The sequence below is a fragment of the Labeo rohita genome, chromosome 8 (assembly GCF_022985175.1).
Source record: "Labeo rohita strain BAU-BD-2019 chromosome 8, IGBB_LRoh.1.0, whole genome shotgun sequence".
Lineage (NCBI taxonomy): Eukaryota > Metazoa > Chordata > Actinopteri > Cypriniformes > Cyprinidae > Labeo > Labeo rohita.
In genome coordinates, this window is record NC_066876.1 from 19697020 (window position 1) to 19717439 (window position 20420).

Genomic DNA, 20420 nt, shown 5'->3' on the forward strand with positions numbered 1-20420 from the left:
ACACATCGTGTCGCATTCATATACAAAGTGATTATGGCCTCAAAACCCAGACACATTCTTTTGCCATAAAAATTCACACGTGTTATTGTTAATCGAGGAATGCGCTTTCCATATAACCTGCCAGGCAGATGTTAATGTACTAAAAAAAGCTTTTAAATAAACCAAATATGTGACACCAGGCTGCTGTGGTCATGTGATCAACATCTGGAGCTGTACAGCATTTGAACCCAAACTCAGGATCCCTGCACATGTTTTTGAGTTCAAAAAGCACACTCTAGGAGCTTTTTGAAGTCAAAGCCTTTAGCTCATCTTCAAGGCACTTAGACAAAAGTAGAGATTTATGATGTGTCATTATGGGGGCTTTCATCACTTCAAGTACCCCTAAATGCAGGGGGTGTAATTTCCAGAATAATGGTCTTTTCAGAGCAGAGGTGAGAATATGTGAAATTGCCCTGTTAATAAACAATAATCATAAGTTCTTCTAGTCTCATAAATCTTTTCATTGCTGCAACTTGTTGGAATGTCACATTTTAAATCTCTACATCAAACGCTTTTAGCACTCAAGATTTTTTTTTTTTGTCTTGTACGCTATCATTATGAACATAAATTTATGATCTGTCTTGTTTCATTGAGCTGATATATTAGGACAGGTACCTGGGAGTACATAAAGAGTTCAGATGCAAAACCAGCTAAAAGCCATCTCGGTCAAAAATGAGATAATGATACTGAGTGAATGCTCCAGATACGTCCATCAAATACTTTTGCTTCAAACTCACTAAATTCAAGCCTCAGCCCAATCAGAAGTACCAGTACTTAAATAGAAACCTATACAAAGTAGCCAAAAAAATGCAAATTTTAAATAAATATGTCAGATGGATTTAGGGACTTTTGCATCTGAAACTCTTCACATATATAAATAGATAAGCTCTTAAAAATACAGTTGTTGTTTTTAGCAATGCCATAGACCAACAATTTGTGGTTCCTTAACAAGCCTTTCAGTAAACTGTTCTCAAAAGAACAGTTCACTTCCAGAATAAATGTATTTAATGATAATTTACTTACCCCTATGTCATCCAAGATGTTGATGTCTGTCTTTCTTCAGTCAAAAAGAAATTAAGGTTTTTGAGGAAAACATTCTGGGATTTTTCTCTATGTAGTGGACTTCAATAGGAGCCATTGGGCTGAAGGTCCAAACTGCAGTTTCAGTACCCCTTCAACTGGCTCTGCAGGATCCCAGCTGATGAATAAGGGTCTTATTTAGCAAAACAATCTGTCATTTTCTAAAAAAATAAACATTTATATAGTTTTTAACCACAAATGCTCATCTTGCACTAGCTCTGACTTTACGCATCACGTAATCATGTTAGAAAGGTCATGCACGGGTAGTTCTTCGTCTGTGTACTGGGTTTGTAAAAAGTAGGGTAGGCTGAAAAACTCCATCTCATGTTCTTCTCCAGCTTGTCTGACATTGTTTGACTTTTTTTTTTTGTAAAGAGCGTTTGACTTTCTTTGCACGTTCGGTTTGTAAACACTGGGTTTTCTCAAACACTTTCGCCTATGTACACGTGACCTTTCCAACAGGTTTACATAATACGTGAAGTCGAGTTAGTACAAGACGAGCATTTGTGTTTAAAAAGTATATGAGTTTGTATTCATTTATTTTTGTTTTTTAAAAAAAATGACAGATCGTTTCGCTAGTGCGACCCTAAGCTGGGATCATGTAGAGCTTTTCGAAGCTGCATTAAACTGCAATTTGGACCTTTAACCCTCTCATCCCCATTGAAGTTAAATACTGTATATGGAACAAAATCCTGGAATGTTTAACTCAAAAATCTTTTGACTGAAGAAAGACATGAGCATCTTGGATGGCATACATAAATTATCAGGAAATTTTTAATGTTAAAGTTTCTTAAAGGAAGATACTGTAGATGCCAAAATTTTTTTAAGAGTACAGTATGTATTTGTTTAAACGTTCAAATACTCCCAAAACATTTTAAATGTTTTGAAGTACAACAAACACATAGCTAGGTTGTTATGTACAAATACAAAGTGATGCATAGTCGACACTAGCATTACATCATACACATTTGGATGAGAAAGTGTCTAGACTGGTGTGGATTTACCTACATGTAAAATATACTACCTTCCAACTTCAGTATCATCCATTTGACATTTTTCATTTGTAAGGTCGTTGTACATGATTTTTGTGTAAACAGGCTCTGAGGCAGCAGCAGCGGGTCTTCAGCCTGGTCAGTGTGTGCTTAAAGTCAACGGCAACAACATGAACCAGAGCAGCTATCAGGAAGTCCTGGAGCACTTCAGTGGCCATCAGCCTGTCCTGGAGCAGCAAGACACTGTGAGAATCAACACTGCATTGTGTTTAACACTGCATTATGTGGTTTTTTTATGTGCTATGTGGCCCACATATGGTGATCCCAGAGGTTATTTGCTTCTGACACTCTAGTACCTGTTTCCTCTCTTTGTGATATTGTTTTTTTTCCTCTGGTGCAGAGCTGTGGTCAGTGGGCGTACCGTGTGTATGAGGATGTGGAAGAGCAGATGTCTTTCAGGGGGTGTGAGAATGGCTCAGATTCTGAGGACGGCTGCACTAATGGAACAGGTAGTGTGTGTGTGTGTGTGTGTGTGTGTGTGTGTGTGTTGGTGAATGAGTGTGGCAGGTGTACCCAAAAAAACGTATTGTCGTTAACGGAAACTATTGTGAATACAAAGCCATGGGAGCTGTAAATCTAGTCTCATATGCACAAGTTTTGTCCATGGATGTCATTGACTTCTTGGGTGAATTCAAATAAATTACAAATTGCTTAACCTGACTATTAATATTGACTATTAGTGTTTTCTGTCTAAAAGAATCACTGATATGTAACCATTTATGAATCATTTAAAATAAAACTAAACTGAAATTAAAAGTATAACTGAACAATGAAGTAAAAATAAAAACAAGTGACATTTTCAAAAGGTAATTTACCTTTTTAAGGTCTTTGAAATGCAATGCAATGAAAAATCCTGGTCACATTTCTCTGTGTTCCTGTTAGATTCTTTACACTTGTGTCGTCTTTGGATTTTCTAGGCTCTGTAAGAAGGCTGGAACAGTTGTCTATTTCTGACGGTGTTCCTTCAGTCAGTCTGAATGTGGATAATGTTCATGTGGAGCATGGGGTTGTGTACGAGTATGTCAGCACGGCAGGAATCAAACACTCTGTGCTGGAGAAGATGGTGGAACCCAAGGGCTGCTTCAACCTTGCTGCAAAGGTCAGGCCACGGTTAAACGATAAATCATTTCAGAATTTCATTTCTGATGACCTATAATAGTACTTTTTCATATACTGTATATTGGATTTCAAGATGGACTTTCAAAAGCATTATTTTTTCTAACCTGTCACATGTTATTGCATGTATTTTGATTGCTCTCAGATACTGGAAGCGTTTGTGAAGGACGACAGTCTGTTTGTGAAGAACTGCCGACACCTAATGTCTCAGAATGAGAAGGTGGTGACCATGCCACAGTTTGAGTTTCATAACATCTGTGACACCAAGCTGGAGAGCATAGAAAAACGCATTTCCAGCTACAAACAGGTGTGACATCAGTCTTGCTGTTACTACTTTATCACTTTGTTATCTTCCCCATTGCACCTCAGATTTTATGATACAATATCCAACCTGATCTCATGATGAAAACGTACCTGTGGGAACTTTTTCGCAAATGCGAAATACGTATTGCATGTACGTTTCGTGACATATTCGATGTGAAATGTCCACAAAGCTAAAACGGCTAAAACGCATCCTTAGTTGAATTCTGTGCCGGGTGAGCTACCGAGCAAGCATGTTATGTCCAAGCATGTTATGTCCAGAAAGGAAAACATAGAGCTTTAATTATAACTGTGTATGAAACTGCAGTGATATGCACTTATTGGTATGTATTTCGCAAAATAGTTCTTGCGAAAAACTTCCCACAGATACTTTTTCGTCATGAGATCAGGTAGACACAGGTAGACGATATCACAGTGTTCTGAGATTCTGTTTAAACTAATTGATATGTAAAAATGGAATAAAAGGCATTAAAATCCTCATGGTTCTTTAATATTCTTTTCCTTTCAGTTTGTGGAGGAATTGCAGACAAAAGCCTGGCCCACATTTAAGCAGGCGAGCACTAAACCTCATGTTCTGGGTTGCATGGACTTCGTCCCCACCAACTGTCATCTGAACCTGATGCAGGTGTCCTGTCCGAAAAACACCACCTCATCAAGCCGAGCCTTCAGCATCCGCTTCGGACGCAAGAACTCATTCTTTGGTCTTGATCCTGATCAAGGTACATGTAGTTATGATGCCATTTATAACTGAAGGGGTTTATTACTAAATAGTATATCACATTTAAATATTAGATATTCTTTTATCCTACATTTTGTTGTTTCTTTTTCCTCATAAAAGCTCCGTGAAATATGTTATATGTGATGTTTATGTTAGAGAAATGACTTAAGTACTACTGTGTTAAAATCAATCATTGTGGATTCAGCTCATTGGCTCAGTTAACCAAATCTCCATGTTACAATTATTGGAAGTTGTAAAATAGTAATTAAACTTTATGGTGAAAACCTCCCATGTCTTGTAAAAATCATGGCCTGCTATTCCCAAAGCGATCCAGAACCTTTTAAAGCACTTCCATCAGACCTCCATTAAGACACCATTAGACCATAATAAGTAGCTTTTAGTGATGTCATCCTCACTGTCCCACAGGTCTATATAGTCTTCCACTCTCTGTAGCCCAACGCCCACATCTCTCACTTATTATTTTGTTTATGAGGTTTGATGCTTTATTCAAGAAGATAAACCGTAAGTCACATTAGCTTTATCATCAAATACAACCAATTGGCAAACTCAGCTCACACCAGAGCTCAGCAATATTGATTTCTGTTTCTGCTGGCCTGGTTGGTGCAGTTGTTCAGATTTGTTCAGATTTTTCTTGGATGAGCAAAAAATTATACAATTTATAGCAATTTTCCTATCATTTTATTTTATTTTCTAATTTCAGTTTTCTTTGTAAAAATTGTTATTAGCAACAATACCTGTAGATGATACAACTTTAGTGAAACTGCTTTACATCTATAAATTAATATACCTTTTAAACAAAAATTTCTGTTGATTTTTAGAACATGTTGACTTTTAAATCTAAGACATCCTGCACTTGTCCAAAAATTTGAAGACCAGCAATATTTAGCTACATTTTAAAATTCAACGGGGCATCCCTGAAACTTAAAGAGGCAAAGCATCTGGTTTTCATTTCTGGCTTCACCTGCCCAGATTGCTACGGCCCAACTTTCTGTCTAGCCGCCACGTGTAGCTGGGAAAAGAACCACATAATGCTTTGTTTCTTATGCTGCTCAGCACGAGAGCTTTTTATTTTTCAGTCTCTGCTACACATCTGCTCTGCAGTTGTCTCACGGTCAGAGATGTTTAAAATTCCTCTGGTACACTTCTCTGCAGCCTAAAGTCTCATGGTCCAAGAGTATGCCTTGCTGCTTTTCAGCCGCTCAATTCTCCAGTTTTTTTGAGCCACAAAAACTCCAAACTTAGTTCTACTGTGTCCCTAGACAGCATTTTAAGGCATGCACCCTGCATGAAGGCTGAAGTCAGAGTACCATAATTATGTCTTCTAAGATGTCTTCTTTAGGACAAATTGTGTTACTTATCAGATTGCAAACTCGGTGACAAAAGATATCCAGGATGCTGTATGAATCAAGAAAACTGGCACTTGATTAATGTCACTTATTTTCTTCCTGCAGCCCATCTGAATCCCATGTCCCATGCCGTGCATTGTGTGACCAGCATGGCGGCCCCCTCCTTTAGTTGCCTGAGTTCAGATGAAGAGACAGAGGAGGGTGAAGGGAGCACAGAGGATGGCAGGAAACACGAAGAGGGAGGTCTCAGCTTCCTTCTCAAACAGGAAGACACGGAGAGCCAGGACAATTACATCTGCCTTTATAACCGGCTGGACATATCAGTGCGAGAGATGAAGCAATACGTGGCCCAGATAGATGTGTAAGTAATGAACGGTGTACAAAAGTAATTTTCAAAATAGGTTTAACATTAAACATTTCAAAATAGTCAGCCCTTGAAAAGTTGAAAATGAATAAAAATAAAAAATTCACATAGTTAATATATATCTAATCTAATCGTTAACCTGAAATATTTAATAAGGTACAGAAACTCTCAAATTCTCATCTGAAAGCTTAAAATAGGTTTTAGTAGTCTCCTCTTTGAGTTCTTAGAGTTCAAAACTTCAGGATGTTTTTTTATAACGGTCTAAAAATATTTACGGCTTAGACAGAAAAAATGTAAGAGTGAAGCCATAACAGACGACTGCAGAGGAGACATTTCAACAGCCTCTCAGGAGGAACGAATGTTTGTTATTCAGTGGCTAGCATGTGCTGATGTAGAAGTTAATTGTCAGTGAAATGGAGTCATTTCCCAATCCCATTCCCCTGTCTCTTTCCCAGTGCCTTTCTGTCAGTCTACCCTTCCCTGTCCTATAAAAGAACAAAGATCATTAGTAAAATAAAAGGGTGTTTGTTCAAATAGAGACAGTTTTGTCCTTATTGTCTTAAAATACCCCTAAAATAAGCTAAAAAATAAACTCTTTTAAAGGAAAAGTTCACTTCCAGAATAAAAATTTCCTGATAATTTACTTCATGTCTTTCTTTCTTCAATCAAAATGAATTTAAGGTTTTTGAAGAAGTCTCCATATAGTGGACTTCAGTCGGGGTTCAACGGGTTGAAGGTCCAAAATGCAGTTTCAGTGCAGCTTTAAAGGCCTCTACATGATCCCAGCCAAGGAATAAGGATCTTACATAGTGAAACGATCGGCCATTGTCCAAAAAAAAAAAAAGATAGCTCACATTATCACGTGTGATGTACGCAGAAGTACCAACCCAGTGTTTACAAAGCGAACGTGCAAAGAAAGTCAAAAGGTAAAACAACAATGTTGAACAATTTTGAAGTTGGAGAAGAAAATACAGTACACATACTAAGAACTGACTGGCCGTGACCTTTTCCAACATGATTATGTAATGTGCGAAGTCGCTGACACGCATTGTAGAGCTAGTGCAAGATAAGCATTTGTGGTTAAAAAGTATATAAATATTTATCTTTTTACAAAATGGCAGATCATTTTACTAGACGAGACCCTTATTCCTTGGCTGGGATCCTGTAGAGCCCTTTGAAGCTGCGTTGAAACTGCAGTTTGGACCTTTAATGTGTTGGCTTCCATTGAAATGCACTATATGAAGAAAAATCCTGTAAAATCCTCAAAAACATTAATTTCCTTTCAACTATAGAAAGCAAAACATGAACATCTTGGATGACATGGGGATGAGTAAATTACCAGGAAACTTTAATTCTGGAAGTTATAATTCTGTAAAACACGTTTCACTGGTTTAATTTGTCCAAAAATAGAGTAAGAACAATAATATAGATAAACAAAAACTGTAGATAAATAAAAACTGTTTTTATGCATTTTAAAATTTATTCCTGTGATGTCAATGCTGAATTCTTTGATAGATTGAAAATTCAGTAGAATTCTTTTGTAACAATGTAAAGGTCTTTACTCTTTCTTTTGATCAATTTAATAAAAGTATTGATTTCTTTACAAAAAATCTTACTGAAACCAAAATTTTGAAATGTAGTGTAAATAACATTAAATATAATTGAGACATTGCCCACATTTATGATCCAAATTTTAATTACAATAAAAATAAATCATCCGATAATGATCACTTATTTTCATAATTTTTATATGTTGATCTGCTCCAACATTAATGACATAAGTGGGAAAATCAACTCATAACTCACAAGTTTAGTGTCAAAACACTCTCATAATTCATTAGAATGGTTCATGTCTATCTGTTTCCAAGCCTCTCTAAATATGTTTAATCCTAGACTTCTGTCATCGATAACTGGACCGACCCAGCCGCAGGGCTCAGAGCCACCCTCATTCGAGAGCGCCCCCTCAACCTCTCCCATCCCGGAGGAGACGGACCAAGACAAGACAGAGCATGGTGGGAACAAGAGAGTGTGCTTCAAAGTCAACGAAGATGATCAGGAGGACTCTGGACATGACACTATGAGCTACAGAGACTCCTACAGGTGGGGAAAAAAATTAATTGAGATAATGTTTCTGAAATGAGTAACACAGGTCTGAGTCCAACCTGCAGCATGTCCTGATCCCATTGCACTCTTAAGAATAAAGGTTCTTTATTGGCACTCTGTTTCCATAAAGAACCTTGAACATCCATAGAACCTTTCAAATGGAGAAAAGCTTTTATATAGTAGAAAAAGGTTCTTTAGATTTTTAAAATGTTCTTTTAAGAACTGTTCACTGAAGGGTTCTTTGGAGAACCAAAAATAGTTCTTCTATGGGATCTCCATAAAAACACCCCTTTAGAGCTTTTGTAAATGAGAAGTCCACTTCCAAAACAAAGATTCACATATAATGTACCCCATGTCTTTCTTTCTTCAGTCGTAAAGAAATTGTTTTTTGAGGAAAACATTTTTCTTTTTGAGGAAAACGCTCGTCTTGTCTCACTCTCCCTGAACTCTGTGTATTCTGACTCGATAGTTAGGGTATGTTGAAAAACTCCAGTTGTATTTTTCTCCCTCAGTTTCTAAAATCATTTCAAAATCATCCTACATCGCTGCAGAAGTACCGACAGTCTTTGCAAAATGTGAACATGCAAAGAAGATCAAACGGCCTTAATAAAAAAGGTAAAACAGCAATATAGGTTGATTTTGAAGTTGAGAGAGAACATAAGATGGGATTTTTTCGACATACCCTAACTGTCATGAACCTGAACAAAAACAGTCCAGGCAGAGAAAGACAAGACGAGTGTTTGACATTAAAAAGTATAGAAATTGTGTTATTTTTATGAAAATAATCAATCGTTTCGCTAGATAACACCCTTCTTTAAAACCGCATTTGGGATCGTTTGCCGCATTTAAACTGCATTTTGGTAGTTCAAAATCAGGGCGCCATATCAGTCCATTATATGGAGAAAAATGCAGAAATGTTTTCCTCAAAAACCATAATTTCTTTACGACTGAAGAAAGAAAGACATGAACATCTTGGATGACAAGGGGGTGAGTACATTATATGTAAATCTTTGTTTTGGAAGTGGACTTCTCCTTTAAGAGTGTACCTCACCTTTTTTATCTGTGACTTGACAATATTTCGTTTTCTGTGAAGCGACATGTATAAAAGATGATTTAAAATCCCAGTCTTCATCCAACACCCGTGAAGCAGAGAGAGTGAGCGAGACGGGGCTTCTGGGCTCCTGTCTGCTCCTCCTGTCCAACAGATGTTGCTAAAACAGACACGTAAACATCCCTTACAAAGAACCTGTTGTGCTACAGCAACCCAGACGCCCTCTGTAACCGCTAAAGAATACATTCAGTCACCGTTGTTATGTCATCATTATATGGAGCAAAGTTTGTTTGGTTGTCATCTAGACCTGACAGAGCAGGGCAAAACTGAGGCTGACCACAGCCGAGTAGATTTTATGCTTCTGTCGGGATAAACGGATGCCTGCTTTTGCACCCTCTATCATTATGTGGCGTTCCACTCTAAAATCCTGCTTCTCTGTGATAGGATGAGCTCATGAACAGCTGCAGCCGTCATGTTTTATAGATAGAAAACTTTTTTAGGCTCTTACAGTAAGTAACTGGATTTGTCTGTGGGATGTAGGTAGGCCGTCTGTTCTTGTTATCGTGAGAAGAGGGCTGGATGTTAGGGAACATGAAATTTCAAGGGTTTAAGAGGTTGAATGGTAAAATAAGAGGGGATGCTCCCTTTTTCTGTCTTTAAACTTCTGGGAGTGTTGCAACCTGCTGGTCATGAGCTCGATCTGCTTCCATTTTTGGCTTGTGGTGGCACTAAATTTGGCCTCCCCTCTCATTGTGGGGTGGGGAAAGGGAACTACTTCTAGTCTTTCTACTACTAGTGGGTTGAAGTACTGTTTTCCCCCTCAAGTTTTTTTGGAGCACATTTCGAAAGTTTCATTCTGTTTCAGAATAAACATTTCAAGGCTGCCAAGAAAACGTCCACCTAAAATTGTTGATCTAAGTGGATAAAAGTTGAAATTGCTCATGAAGCTTGTTGATGTTTAAATTGTTGTGAAATGACTCCAGCTTTTACAATCAGTGTGAAATTGTCTAAAAGGATTAGTTCACTCACCCGTCATTCAAGATGTTCATGTCTGTCCTTCTTCAGTTAAAAAGAAATTACGTTTTTTGAGGATTTTTCTCTGTATAGTGGACTTGAATAGGGATCAATGAGTTGAAAGTCCAAATTGCAGTTTCAATGCAGCTTCAAAGGGCTCTACACAATCCCAGCCAAGGAATAAGGGTCTTATTTAGCAAAAAGATCTGTCTTTTCTTTTTTTAAATAAAAATTTATATACTTTTTAACCACAAATGCTCATTTTGCACTAGTCTTGCGCCTACGACTTCACGCATTATGTAGTCACGTTGGAAAGGTCACACATGATGTAGGTGGAAGTACCGACCCAGTGTTTACAAAGTGAACGTGCAAAGAAAGTCAAACACCCTTTACAAAAAAAGGTAAAACAATGATGACGGACAATTTTGAAGTTGGAGGAAAAAATGAGATGGAGTTTTTCGTCCTACCCTACCATTTTTAAGTACACAGACGAAGAACTAACCACACACAGAGCGCGCCTGGAGTGAACTAATTCTAGAGTGAACTAATCCTTTAAAGAGATAGTTTACCCCAAAATTACATTTCTGTCATCATTTACTCATCAACTTTGTCGTTCCAAACCTTAATGACTTTCTTTATTCTGTCGGAAAGAAAAAAGAGTTCTCAGCGTTTTTATGTCTATGCAAATTTGTCCCACAAAAGAAAAAGTCATAGTGCAGACCCTTTGGTATTTTGCAATTTTGTGATCGTAGAAATTCATGTGAATTTAACCAGTTGCCACATTATTTGTGGAAGCTTTATTTTATTTATTTATTTTTTTTAATTTAACCTGAGCAGCCTAAACTAAGCATTATCAGCTAATCACAATCTATCATTTTAAGCTTAAACAAATTGATGAATCTGTTCAACCACTGTCCTGCCACTGTATAGCAGTAAATATAATCATAAAATGAACAGGAATGAAATGGCCATACTGAGATATTGGCAAGATACTGGTTTCAGTGAAGTTTTCCTTTTATATTTGTCATTTTTCTTCAGCTTACTAAATAATTACTGAAATTCACATCTGTTTGACTAACTATAATGCTTTGAGAACAGTTTAAACATTTGTGACCCTAGACCTCAAAACCACTCTTAAGGGTACATTTTTGAAATTGATTTGAAATGAATAAGTAAGCTTTCCATTGATATACGGTTTTTTGGCATATGACAATATTTGACCGAGATACGACTATTTGAAAATCTGGAATCTGAGGGTGCAAAAAAATCTAAATACTGAGAAAATCACCTTTAAAGTTGTCCAAATGAAGTTCTTAGCAATGCACATTACTAATCAAAAGTTAAGTTTTGATCAATTTATATTAGGAAATTTACAAAATATCTTCATGGAACATGATCTTTACTTAACATCCTAATGCTTTTTGTGATCCATACAATGTATTTTTTGGCTATTGCTAAAAAAATAACCGTGCTGCTTAAAGGAGAAGTTCACTTCCAGAACAAAAAATTACAGGAAATTTACTCACTCCCTTGTCATCCAAGATGTTCACGTCTTTCTTTCTTCAGTCATAAAGAAATTACGTTTCTTGAGGAAAACAATTCAGGAATGTTCTCCATATAGTGGACTTCTATGGTGCCCCTGAGTTTGAACTTCCAAAATGCAGATTAAATGCAGCTTCAAAGGGCTCTAAACGATCCCAGCTGAGGAATAAGGGCCTTGTCTAGCGAAACGATCGGTTATTTTCTAAAAAAAAAATTACAGTTTGTTTGCGTTTTAACCTCAAATGCTTGTCTTGTCTAGATCTGTGATTGTGCATATGCGTAGGCTGAGTAATCCAGGTCAGTTAGGGTATGTCAAAAAATCTCGTTTTCTCCTCCAACTTCAAAATTGTACAAAAAAGTACCGACCCAGTGATTGTGTAAAGAAGATCAAATGCCCTTTTACGATTTTGAAGTTGGAGGAGAAAATTAGACGGGAGTTTTTCGACATACCCTAACTGTATTGACCCAGATTACACTGTCGCTAGATCGTTTCGCTAGATAAGACCCTTCTTTCTTGGCTGGGATCGTTGAAAGCCCTTTGAAGCTGCATTGAAACTGTATATTGGAAGTTCAAACTCACGGGCACCATAGAAATCCACTATATGGAGAAAAATCCTGAAATGTTTCCCTCAAGAAACGTGATTTCTTTATGACTGAAGAAAGAAAGTCATGAACATCTTGGATGACAAGGGGGTGAGTACATTTTCTGTCAATTTTTGTTCTGAAAGTGAACTCCTTTAAGACTTTTAAGACAAAAAGGTTTGTGGTCCAGGGTCACATTTTTTGTAAATGATTAAATATTGATAAAACTGGAACTTGTTTCTGCAGGCGTTCTTTTTCATCACATAAACACATTGGTATTTGTGTGTGTTCACAGTGAATGTAACAGTAACCGGGACTCAGTGCTGTCATACACCAGTGTCCGGAGCAACAGTTCTTACTTGGGCAGTGATGAGATGGGCTCAGGTAACTGTCGTCTGTCAGATGCGGTTACAGTGTTAAAAAGTAAGGACAATAACTGAAAGGACATGCTACTTTTATTTTGCTTTTCAGGAGATGAGTTGCCATGTGATATGCAGATCCCTTTAGACAAGCAGGATAAACTTCACGGATGTCTGGAACACCTTTTCAATCAGGTATATTGATTTCCCCTCTCATAAATCAAACCTCTAGCCTCTTTTGCCAATTTAAACTTGATATTCCCTTTGTAACTGTTGCCCTTTGTCTGACACCACTCACTTCCTTATTTTGTCTTCTATTTTTGCTCTTCATCAATACTTCCACTCTGAGTTTCCCTGTCTTCTACCTCACTTACGCCCATAGTGTCGTTTATCACATTACCGTCATCTCTAGTGAGCACTCTTTGACCTCTGCACCCTTGCTCTTTGACCTCTAAATCCATCGTCTTCTGGAGGTCACCAGATTTTGACCCCCCCCTCAGCTTTCCAGATATCAATAATGAGCTCTTTTAGCCAGCACAGACAGGTTACATGTGGACAGACTGAAAGCAGCAGGCATGCCGTTAGCAAGGGCGTGTTGCCACTCTTCAGTTAGCGCAGGATGCATGTGTGGTGATGGGCTTAACTGTGTCTTTTTCATTCTCAGGTTGACTCAATCAACAGTCTCCTGAAGGGCTCTGTCATGAGCAAAGCTTGCGAGGAAACCAAGCATTTTCACACCGACCACAGTCAGCCAGGTAACGCCCGGTCGGGTGTGTGTGTGCGCTATATTTGAATGCTATGTTTGGAAACTCATTTGAGGGATGTGTGTATTTGGGTTCTCCGTTAGTGTGTGGGGGGGACTTTTATAGGTGGGTAGGGGTGTGTGAATGTTTCTTTTTGCATCTGTACGTTATTACCTCTGCATGTGAGAATACCACAGTAGTTTCTCCTATGTGTGTTATGTATTTTAGGGGAGTGTGGTTATAATTAGCCTCTACGTTAAATATAGGGGTCTGAGAGCAGTTGCGTATTTTGTGAATTTTTGTTTGAGTTCACCCTGCTAAGTACTAGGGAAGCCCATTTTGCCATTGAATAAAAAATAAAAAAAGGTTATTGCTACTTTTATCTCACAATTCTGACTTTTTTCTAAGAGCTGCGCAATATAAACTCGCAATTTTTATTTTTTTTATATATATGTAAACTCGCAGTTGTAAGTTATAAAGTCAGAATTGCTAGATATAAAGTCACAATTTAGACTTTTTTTCTCAGAATTGTGATTATAACTCGCAATTGTGAGTTTATAAGTCAGAATTGCTAGGTATAAAGTCACAATTCAGAATTTTTTTTTCAGAATTGCATGATATAAACTTATAATTACTTATAATTTATAAAGTCTGAATTTTGAGATGTAAAGTCAGAATTCGGACTTTTTTCTCAGAATTGTGTGATATAAACAATTGTGAGTTATAAAGTCAGAATTGCTAGATATAAAGTCACAATTTAGACTTTTTTCTCAGAATTGCGTGATATAAACTCAATTGCAAGTTATAAAGTCAGAATTTTGAGATGTGAAGTCACAATTCTGAATTTTTTCACAGAATTGTGATATAAACTCACAACTGCGAGTTATAAAGTTAGAATTATGATATCACAATTCTGACTTTTTCTCAGAACTGTGAGATATAAACTAACAATTTTTACTTTTTTCTCACAATTTTTTGATATTAACTCGCAAAAGTTTGTATCTCGCAATTCTGACTTTTTTCTCAGAATAGTGGTAAACTTGTAATTTGCGAGTTATAAATTCAGAATTGTGAGATAAAGGTGAGATAAAGGCTTTTTTTTACATTTTAAAAAAGACTGATGTGTTCTCAGAATTGCATGTTATAAAGTTTGAAATTTCAAGTCATTAACTCAAAATTCTGAAAAAAAAAAGTCAAAATTGTAAGGTAAAAACTTGCAATTTTGAGAAAAAAGTCTGAATTGTTTATATCTCAGAGTTCTGACTTTATTTCTCAGAGTTGGGAGTTTATTTCTCAGAATCGTGACCTTATTTCTCAAACGTGCAAGTTTATTTCTCAGAATTGCGAGTTTATAACTTGGCATTGCAAGTTTATATCACGTAATTCTGAGGAAAAAAAGTCAGAATTTCAAGTTTATATTCGGCAATTCTGACTCTATTGCTCACAATTGCGAGATTATATCTTACAATTCTGAGAAAAAAGTCAGAATTGTGACGTAAAATTGCAATTGCAAGAAAAAAAATGGGATTGCAAGATAAAAAGCTAGCAAATTCTGACTTTATAACTTGCAGTTGAGTTTATATCACACAATTCTGAGAAAAAAGTCTAAATTGTGACTTTATATCTCAAAATTATGACTTTATAACTTGCAATTATAAGTTTATATCACGCAATTCTGAAAAAAAAAACAGGCTTCAAAAAATTACACCTGTTGACGTAGTCAGACATTTGTAAGATATTACAAAGCACATTTGTGAAACTTTTTGGCCATTTTTTTGTATATTGTCCTATATAAATATATATATATATATTATATATATATATATATATATATATATATTTATTAACTCACTTTTATTCATTAACAGAGTTTCGGCATACAGATGACTGGACTGCACGTTGGCGGCATGTCTTGCACAAGAACATCCAGGAGGACCCATGGAACCTGCCTATTTCAATTAAATCTTTAGTTAACAGCCTTCATCGCTTTGTAGAGGGTAGGTTCAAGCCTGAATGTTCCTTAAAAAATTAATAACTGTGCTGGTTTTATAGTACACAAATTATCAGCGTGCATCATTTTAATAATGATTTATGAAATAACATTTGCGGTACTGCGCGATACGCTGCAAAAGGCAGACGTCGTGTGTCTAACATGTAAAAAACTATGGAAAAGCATTGCAGTGAAAATTCAAAAACACATGCTGTGTGAACAGCCCCTTGGATCACAAAACCGTTTCATATTGAGGTTTCCCAAAACTAGCAATACGGCTATATTGTCCTGTATTATTGTGCATTGGATTGTATTCATGTCTGTTTATAACTGTGTTGCAGATGGAAGGAGTCAACTCTTGTTGGCGTTGCTTAAATGCACTGGTAAGTTGCTCTAGATTTGAACCTTCCCCTTGGTGAACTTGACCATTGTAGATCATTTCAAATAGCTATTAAAAGTCAACCCTGAATGTTTACATGGTCATGCACTTACGTCATCATCTGTGTGAGATTTTAGAAAATCAACTGTAGTGTGTGTGATTTATCATCCCTACTACTGTTCTGGATTGTGCTGTATTTACAGACACCTCTATGTGCTTTGATAAGGGAGTGTTTTATTGGAATTCTCCAGCAGGGAGTGTGTACATGCGTTTGTGTGCGTGCAGACAAGTTGCAGTGGGGTGTGTCTGTTTGTGAGCTTCTGAGCGAGCAGTAGACACAGATAAAACCAGAGAATGGAGAGAGTGGGTTTGTCCCGTGGGGTCTGTGGTAAGAGACATATGGAAGCTGTTGAGCGTTTGCTTTGGAACCTGATCTAGAGCCCTTATCCCTACTGCTCCACACAGACAGCAGCTTCAATCCCTGTTCCCACCCAGCGCTGCTGTGAAACCCACCATCTGCTTAAAGTATTACACACTCTAAGCACAGCTTACAACTGTTTTAGGACATTCCCCTCAGACCACTGTATGGGATATATGCTGATCTGTTAACAGTAGATTAATCAGCATTAGTGACATCTGCCAATAAAACTTTCAATTAGAGCAATTAAAAGCTATAAAACGGTAGTTACAACAGTAAAAAAATAGCACAGTTAGTAATGGCTTCTGACACATTCATAAATTTCAAAGCGATCAAATTGAAAAACCCGTACAATATATGCTGCTGTTCAAAAGTTTGGGGTCAATAAGATTTTTTAAAAGCAATTAATACATTTATTGTAACTACGAAATTGATTAAAGGTGACCAAAAGAGACATTAAAGACATTCAGAAAGATTTTTTCTGTTTTTTCTGTTTCTCATTTTTTCTGTTTTTGAACAGTAAGATTAATGTTTTTTTAAAGATGTCTCTTCTGCTCACCAAGCCTGCATTTATTTGATCCAAAGTACAGCAAAAGCAGTAATACTTTGAAATTTTTTACTATGTAAAATAATTGCTTTCTATTTGAATATATTTTAAAGTGTAATTTATTCCTGTGATCAAAGCTAAATTTTCAGCACCATTACTCCAGTCTTCAGTGTCACATGATCCTTCAATAATCATTCTAATATGCTGATTTGCTGTTCAAGAAACACTATTTTTATTATTATTGTTATTATCAATATTTAAAAGAGTTTTAAAAACTCTTTAAAACAGAGTACATTTTATTCAGGATTATAGGATTCAATATAGACACTATACCATTCAAAAGCTTGCAGTCAGTATAATTCTTTTTTTTTTTTTCTTTGGGAAAGAAATTATAGAAATTAATACTTTTCTTTAGCAAGGATGCTTTAAATTGATCAAATGTGATGATAAAGACATTTATAATGTTGCAAAAGATTTCTATTTCAGATCTTTCTCTATTCATCAAAGAAACCTGAAAAAAGTCTCATCTGTTTTCAACATCATATTAATAAATGTTTTTTTGAGCAGCAAATCAAAATGTTTCTGATTTCTGAAAGGTCATGTGACTGGAGTAATGATGCTAAGAAACAGCTTTAAAATAACAGGAATGAATTACATTTTAAAATATATTCAAATAGAAAATAGTTATTTTAAATAGTAAAAATATTTCAGAATTTTACTGTTTTTACTGAACTTTGAATCAAACAAATAAAGGCTTGGTGCACAGAAGGGACTTCTTTAAAAAACATTAAAAAACGTAATGTTTAAAAACTTTTGACTATGTTGTATAATCTTTCCGATTATCAAAGAATCCTGAAATAAATGTAAACGAAAATACTAATAACAGCTGTTTTCAACATTAATAATAAAACAAAATGAAGACTGGAGAAATGTCTGCTTAAAGTTCAGTTGTCATCACAGGAAAAGAAAAAAACATTTTAAAATATATTAATAAGTATAATAATATTTCTCAATATTGCCTTTTTTACTGTATTTTTGATCAAGTAAGTTTAGCTTCGAAAAGTAGTGTATCTCTTCATCAGAGTACTAAATATGTATATACAATAATATTTATAGTATAATATATTATAATTTATATTATAATTTAAACAAATGATTGGGGTATAATTTATTGATTCATAAAAATGTGAAGCAAAGAAGTGAAAAATACTAAAATATTTTCCATAGTGAATAAATGTGAGTGTACACACACATATACATAAATTTATACAAATATAATGAATTATTTTCTACTCTTCTGTCACAGACACAGAACTCCAGTTGCGGCGGGATGTCATATTCTGCCAGTCTCTAGTGGGGGCGCTGTGTGCATTGGCGGAGCAGCTTGTGAATGCTCTGAACCTGCGTTTCAACAACAACGGAGAGTATGAGGAGGACAGTAAAGAGGTCAGCCGGAAATGGCTGGAGCAGATCGCCACCATCGGAGTGCTCTTTAACTTCCAGTCATCACTCTCTCCACATGTGGTAAGACATTACCAGAAGTTACCTCTTCTCATAGCTGATTCAATGACAGTCATCCCACAATGTCTCAGTGCTTTCTACTAATGTACACAAGCATGATAATAGTGTTTTGGAATTGAATCTCAAGACTAAATACAGAACCAAGGCCATCATATCCTGGATTTTCCAGGATGTGTGCAGAATCATTTCAGTCATATAGTCTCCTGCTTCAGCAAGAACTGTTTTTTTTAACAGAGAGAAGAGCGAATCATGCTGGAAGATACAAAAGCAGCGCTGCAGGATCTGGAGAAAGTCACTGTGCTGTTCCGCCCACTGGAGAACGAGTGCCTCGTCCCAAGTATGACATCACACCACATATATTAGCACATCAAGTAATAGCTTGTCAATCCCAGTGCCAACAGAAAAAACAATATATTAAATTATGAGTAAATTAACGGTTTAAAATACATTCTTTTAGCGCCAACAACAACCACAAATTCCTTTCCTGTATAAATAGTTACATCCCGGGTCCCTCCCTTTCTCTGATAAAAGCTGTGTGTGATTCCACTAAAAAGTGAAAGCCAAAACTCTCATCCTTATATAGCAGCACCCCTTCCCCCTCCTCACAAACATACACACACCCTCCAGATGTCCTCTTCAGGAATGTCAGCGCTGTTAGTTGTGATACGAGAACAGCTTTATCTGCCGTCTTCGTCTGTTTTGGTTTGAGTGAATCCGAGGGAGGATGTTCTGCTCTGTGGTTTGTTCCTGCCGCAAAGGTGTTTTATTTACAAGGTCATCTCTGTGCTGTACAAATGTGAACAGCTTGGCTTTTTTTTCCCATTTCACACATCTGTGAGGCTTCTGCCTGTACTCATCTTATGAGTCTAATTACAACCTAATTAACCTCACAAGTTTCCCAGTGTGACCTCAAACATAAAAGATACTTTATATGTACAGGACAGACTTAAATGCAGTAGTTTGAAAGAAAAGGGTTGAAATTGCATAGAATTTTAAATGCTCTATCACTGTGACTCATGTGTGCTTTAATGCACTTTTTTTTTCCAGATACATCTGTGCATTACCAGGTGGAGGGCAGTCGGCAGGCCATCAGGGTGACAATGTTCTTGGACAGCTGTCATATCAGCGAGCTGCCAACAAGACTGCAGAACGGAGGCTCTTTGAAGCTTCAATCAGTCCTCTTCACTAGAGGTGGGAACAGACAAAAGGAACATGACTATTTCCATTCTAAAATGTTTCATTTGTAATTTACAATATAAAAACTTTAAGAGCTACCTACTGAGGTTGTATTTAAAGGCACTATAGGCTGTTCAGAAAGGTTGCCGTCTTAATTACGCAGCCTCTTAAGATGCCAGGCATGCTTCCTTTGAGGAAACGCCTATCCCATAATGTAATGTGATGAGAATAAATCAAGACAAGAGAAGTGTCCTTTATTTATTTGCGTCAGCATTTGGCTCTTTCAGTGGCTGTGGTCATCGTATCAGTACTTTATTTTCCAAGTTGCGAATAAAAAGTAGTGCCAGTAGTTGTGAAGTGCAACCATTTCATGACATTGAAATAATGGCAACCCTCATAGTCCAAAATATGTATAAAACAATGTGGATTTTTTATATAACGTAAATCTTTGATGTGTTTTCTACTACATATTTCAGTATGAGATATCAGTTACATTATATTAAGCCATACAAGTCTTAAAACTTTCATATTCTAGATTTTAAAGGCAATGCTTACTCAGATGTCTGTTTTGTGTGCATCAGCCCAGAGTTAGACATGGTCATGATGTGTTCATTTAGAGCTAATTAAAGCCACTCTGTTTTCTTGATGAGCTTTGGGCTCCATCTAGTGGTGTGTGGAGAGCACTACAGCAATGGGCAAAACATGACGTTTATCTGCATTTTCTTCTTTTTTTTTTATCAGGGATGGAGAAGCCAGAGGGTGTGTTGTCTCAGGATTTCATTGCCATGGAAGAGTTTCAGCAGCGCACAAATGCTCTGTCACTGGAGAAGGTCAAAGGTTATTACCGCAAACTCAGGTACAGATCTTTAGCGGCATGTGGCCATCATACAGAGTCACCTTTGCTGAAAGTATTGATTGGTTTTATTTTTGCTGGTAAC

The 20420-nt window shown here is 36.6% G+C and overlaps 1 protein-coding gene across 1 annotated transcript in view; it reads left to right on the forward strand.

Annotated features, from left to right (window-relative positions):
* prex1 (phosphatidylinositol-3,4,5-trisphosphate-dependent Rac exchange factor 1) overlaps window positions 1–20420 on the forward strand; it is a 91389-nt gene that overhangs the window by 63357 nt on the left and 7612 nt on the right. The window contains exons 20-35 of the mRNA XM_051117842.1: window positions 2217–2356; window positions 2512–2620; window positions 3089–3270; window positions 3433–3594; window positions 4117–4327; window positions 5799–6054; window positions 7951–8157; window positions 12645–12733; window positions 12821–12903; window positions 13373–13463; window positions 15320–15448; window positions 15783–15824; window positions 18092–18309; window positions 18541–18643; window positions 19354–19497; window positions 20224–20338. Coding sequence (XP_050973799.1) covers window positions 2217–2356; window positions 2512–2620; window positions 3089–3270; window positions 3433–3594; window positions 4117–4327; window positions 5799–6054; window positions 7951–8157; window positions 12645–12733; window positions 12821–12903; window positions 13373–13463; window positions 15320–15448; window positions 15783–15824; window positions 18092–18309; window positions 18541–18643; window positions 19354–19497; window positions 20224–20338 — 2281 coding nt within the window. The remainder of the gene's footprint in view (window positions 1–2216; window positions 2357–2511; window positions 2621–3088; window positions 3271–3432; window positions 3595–4116; window positions 4328–5798; window positions 6055–7950; window positions 8158–12644; window positions 12734–12820; window positions 12904–13372; window positions 13464–15319; window positions 15449–15782; window positions 15825–18091; window positions 18310–18540; window positions 18644–19353; window positions 19498–20223; window positions 20339–20420) is intronic.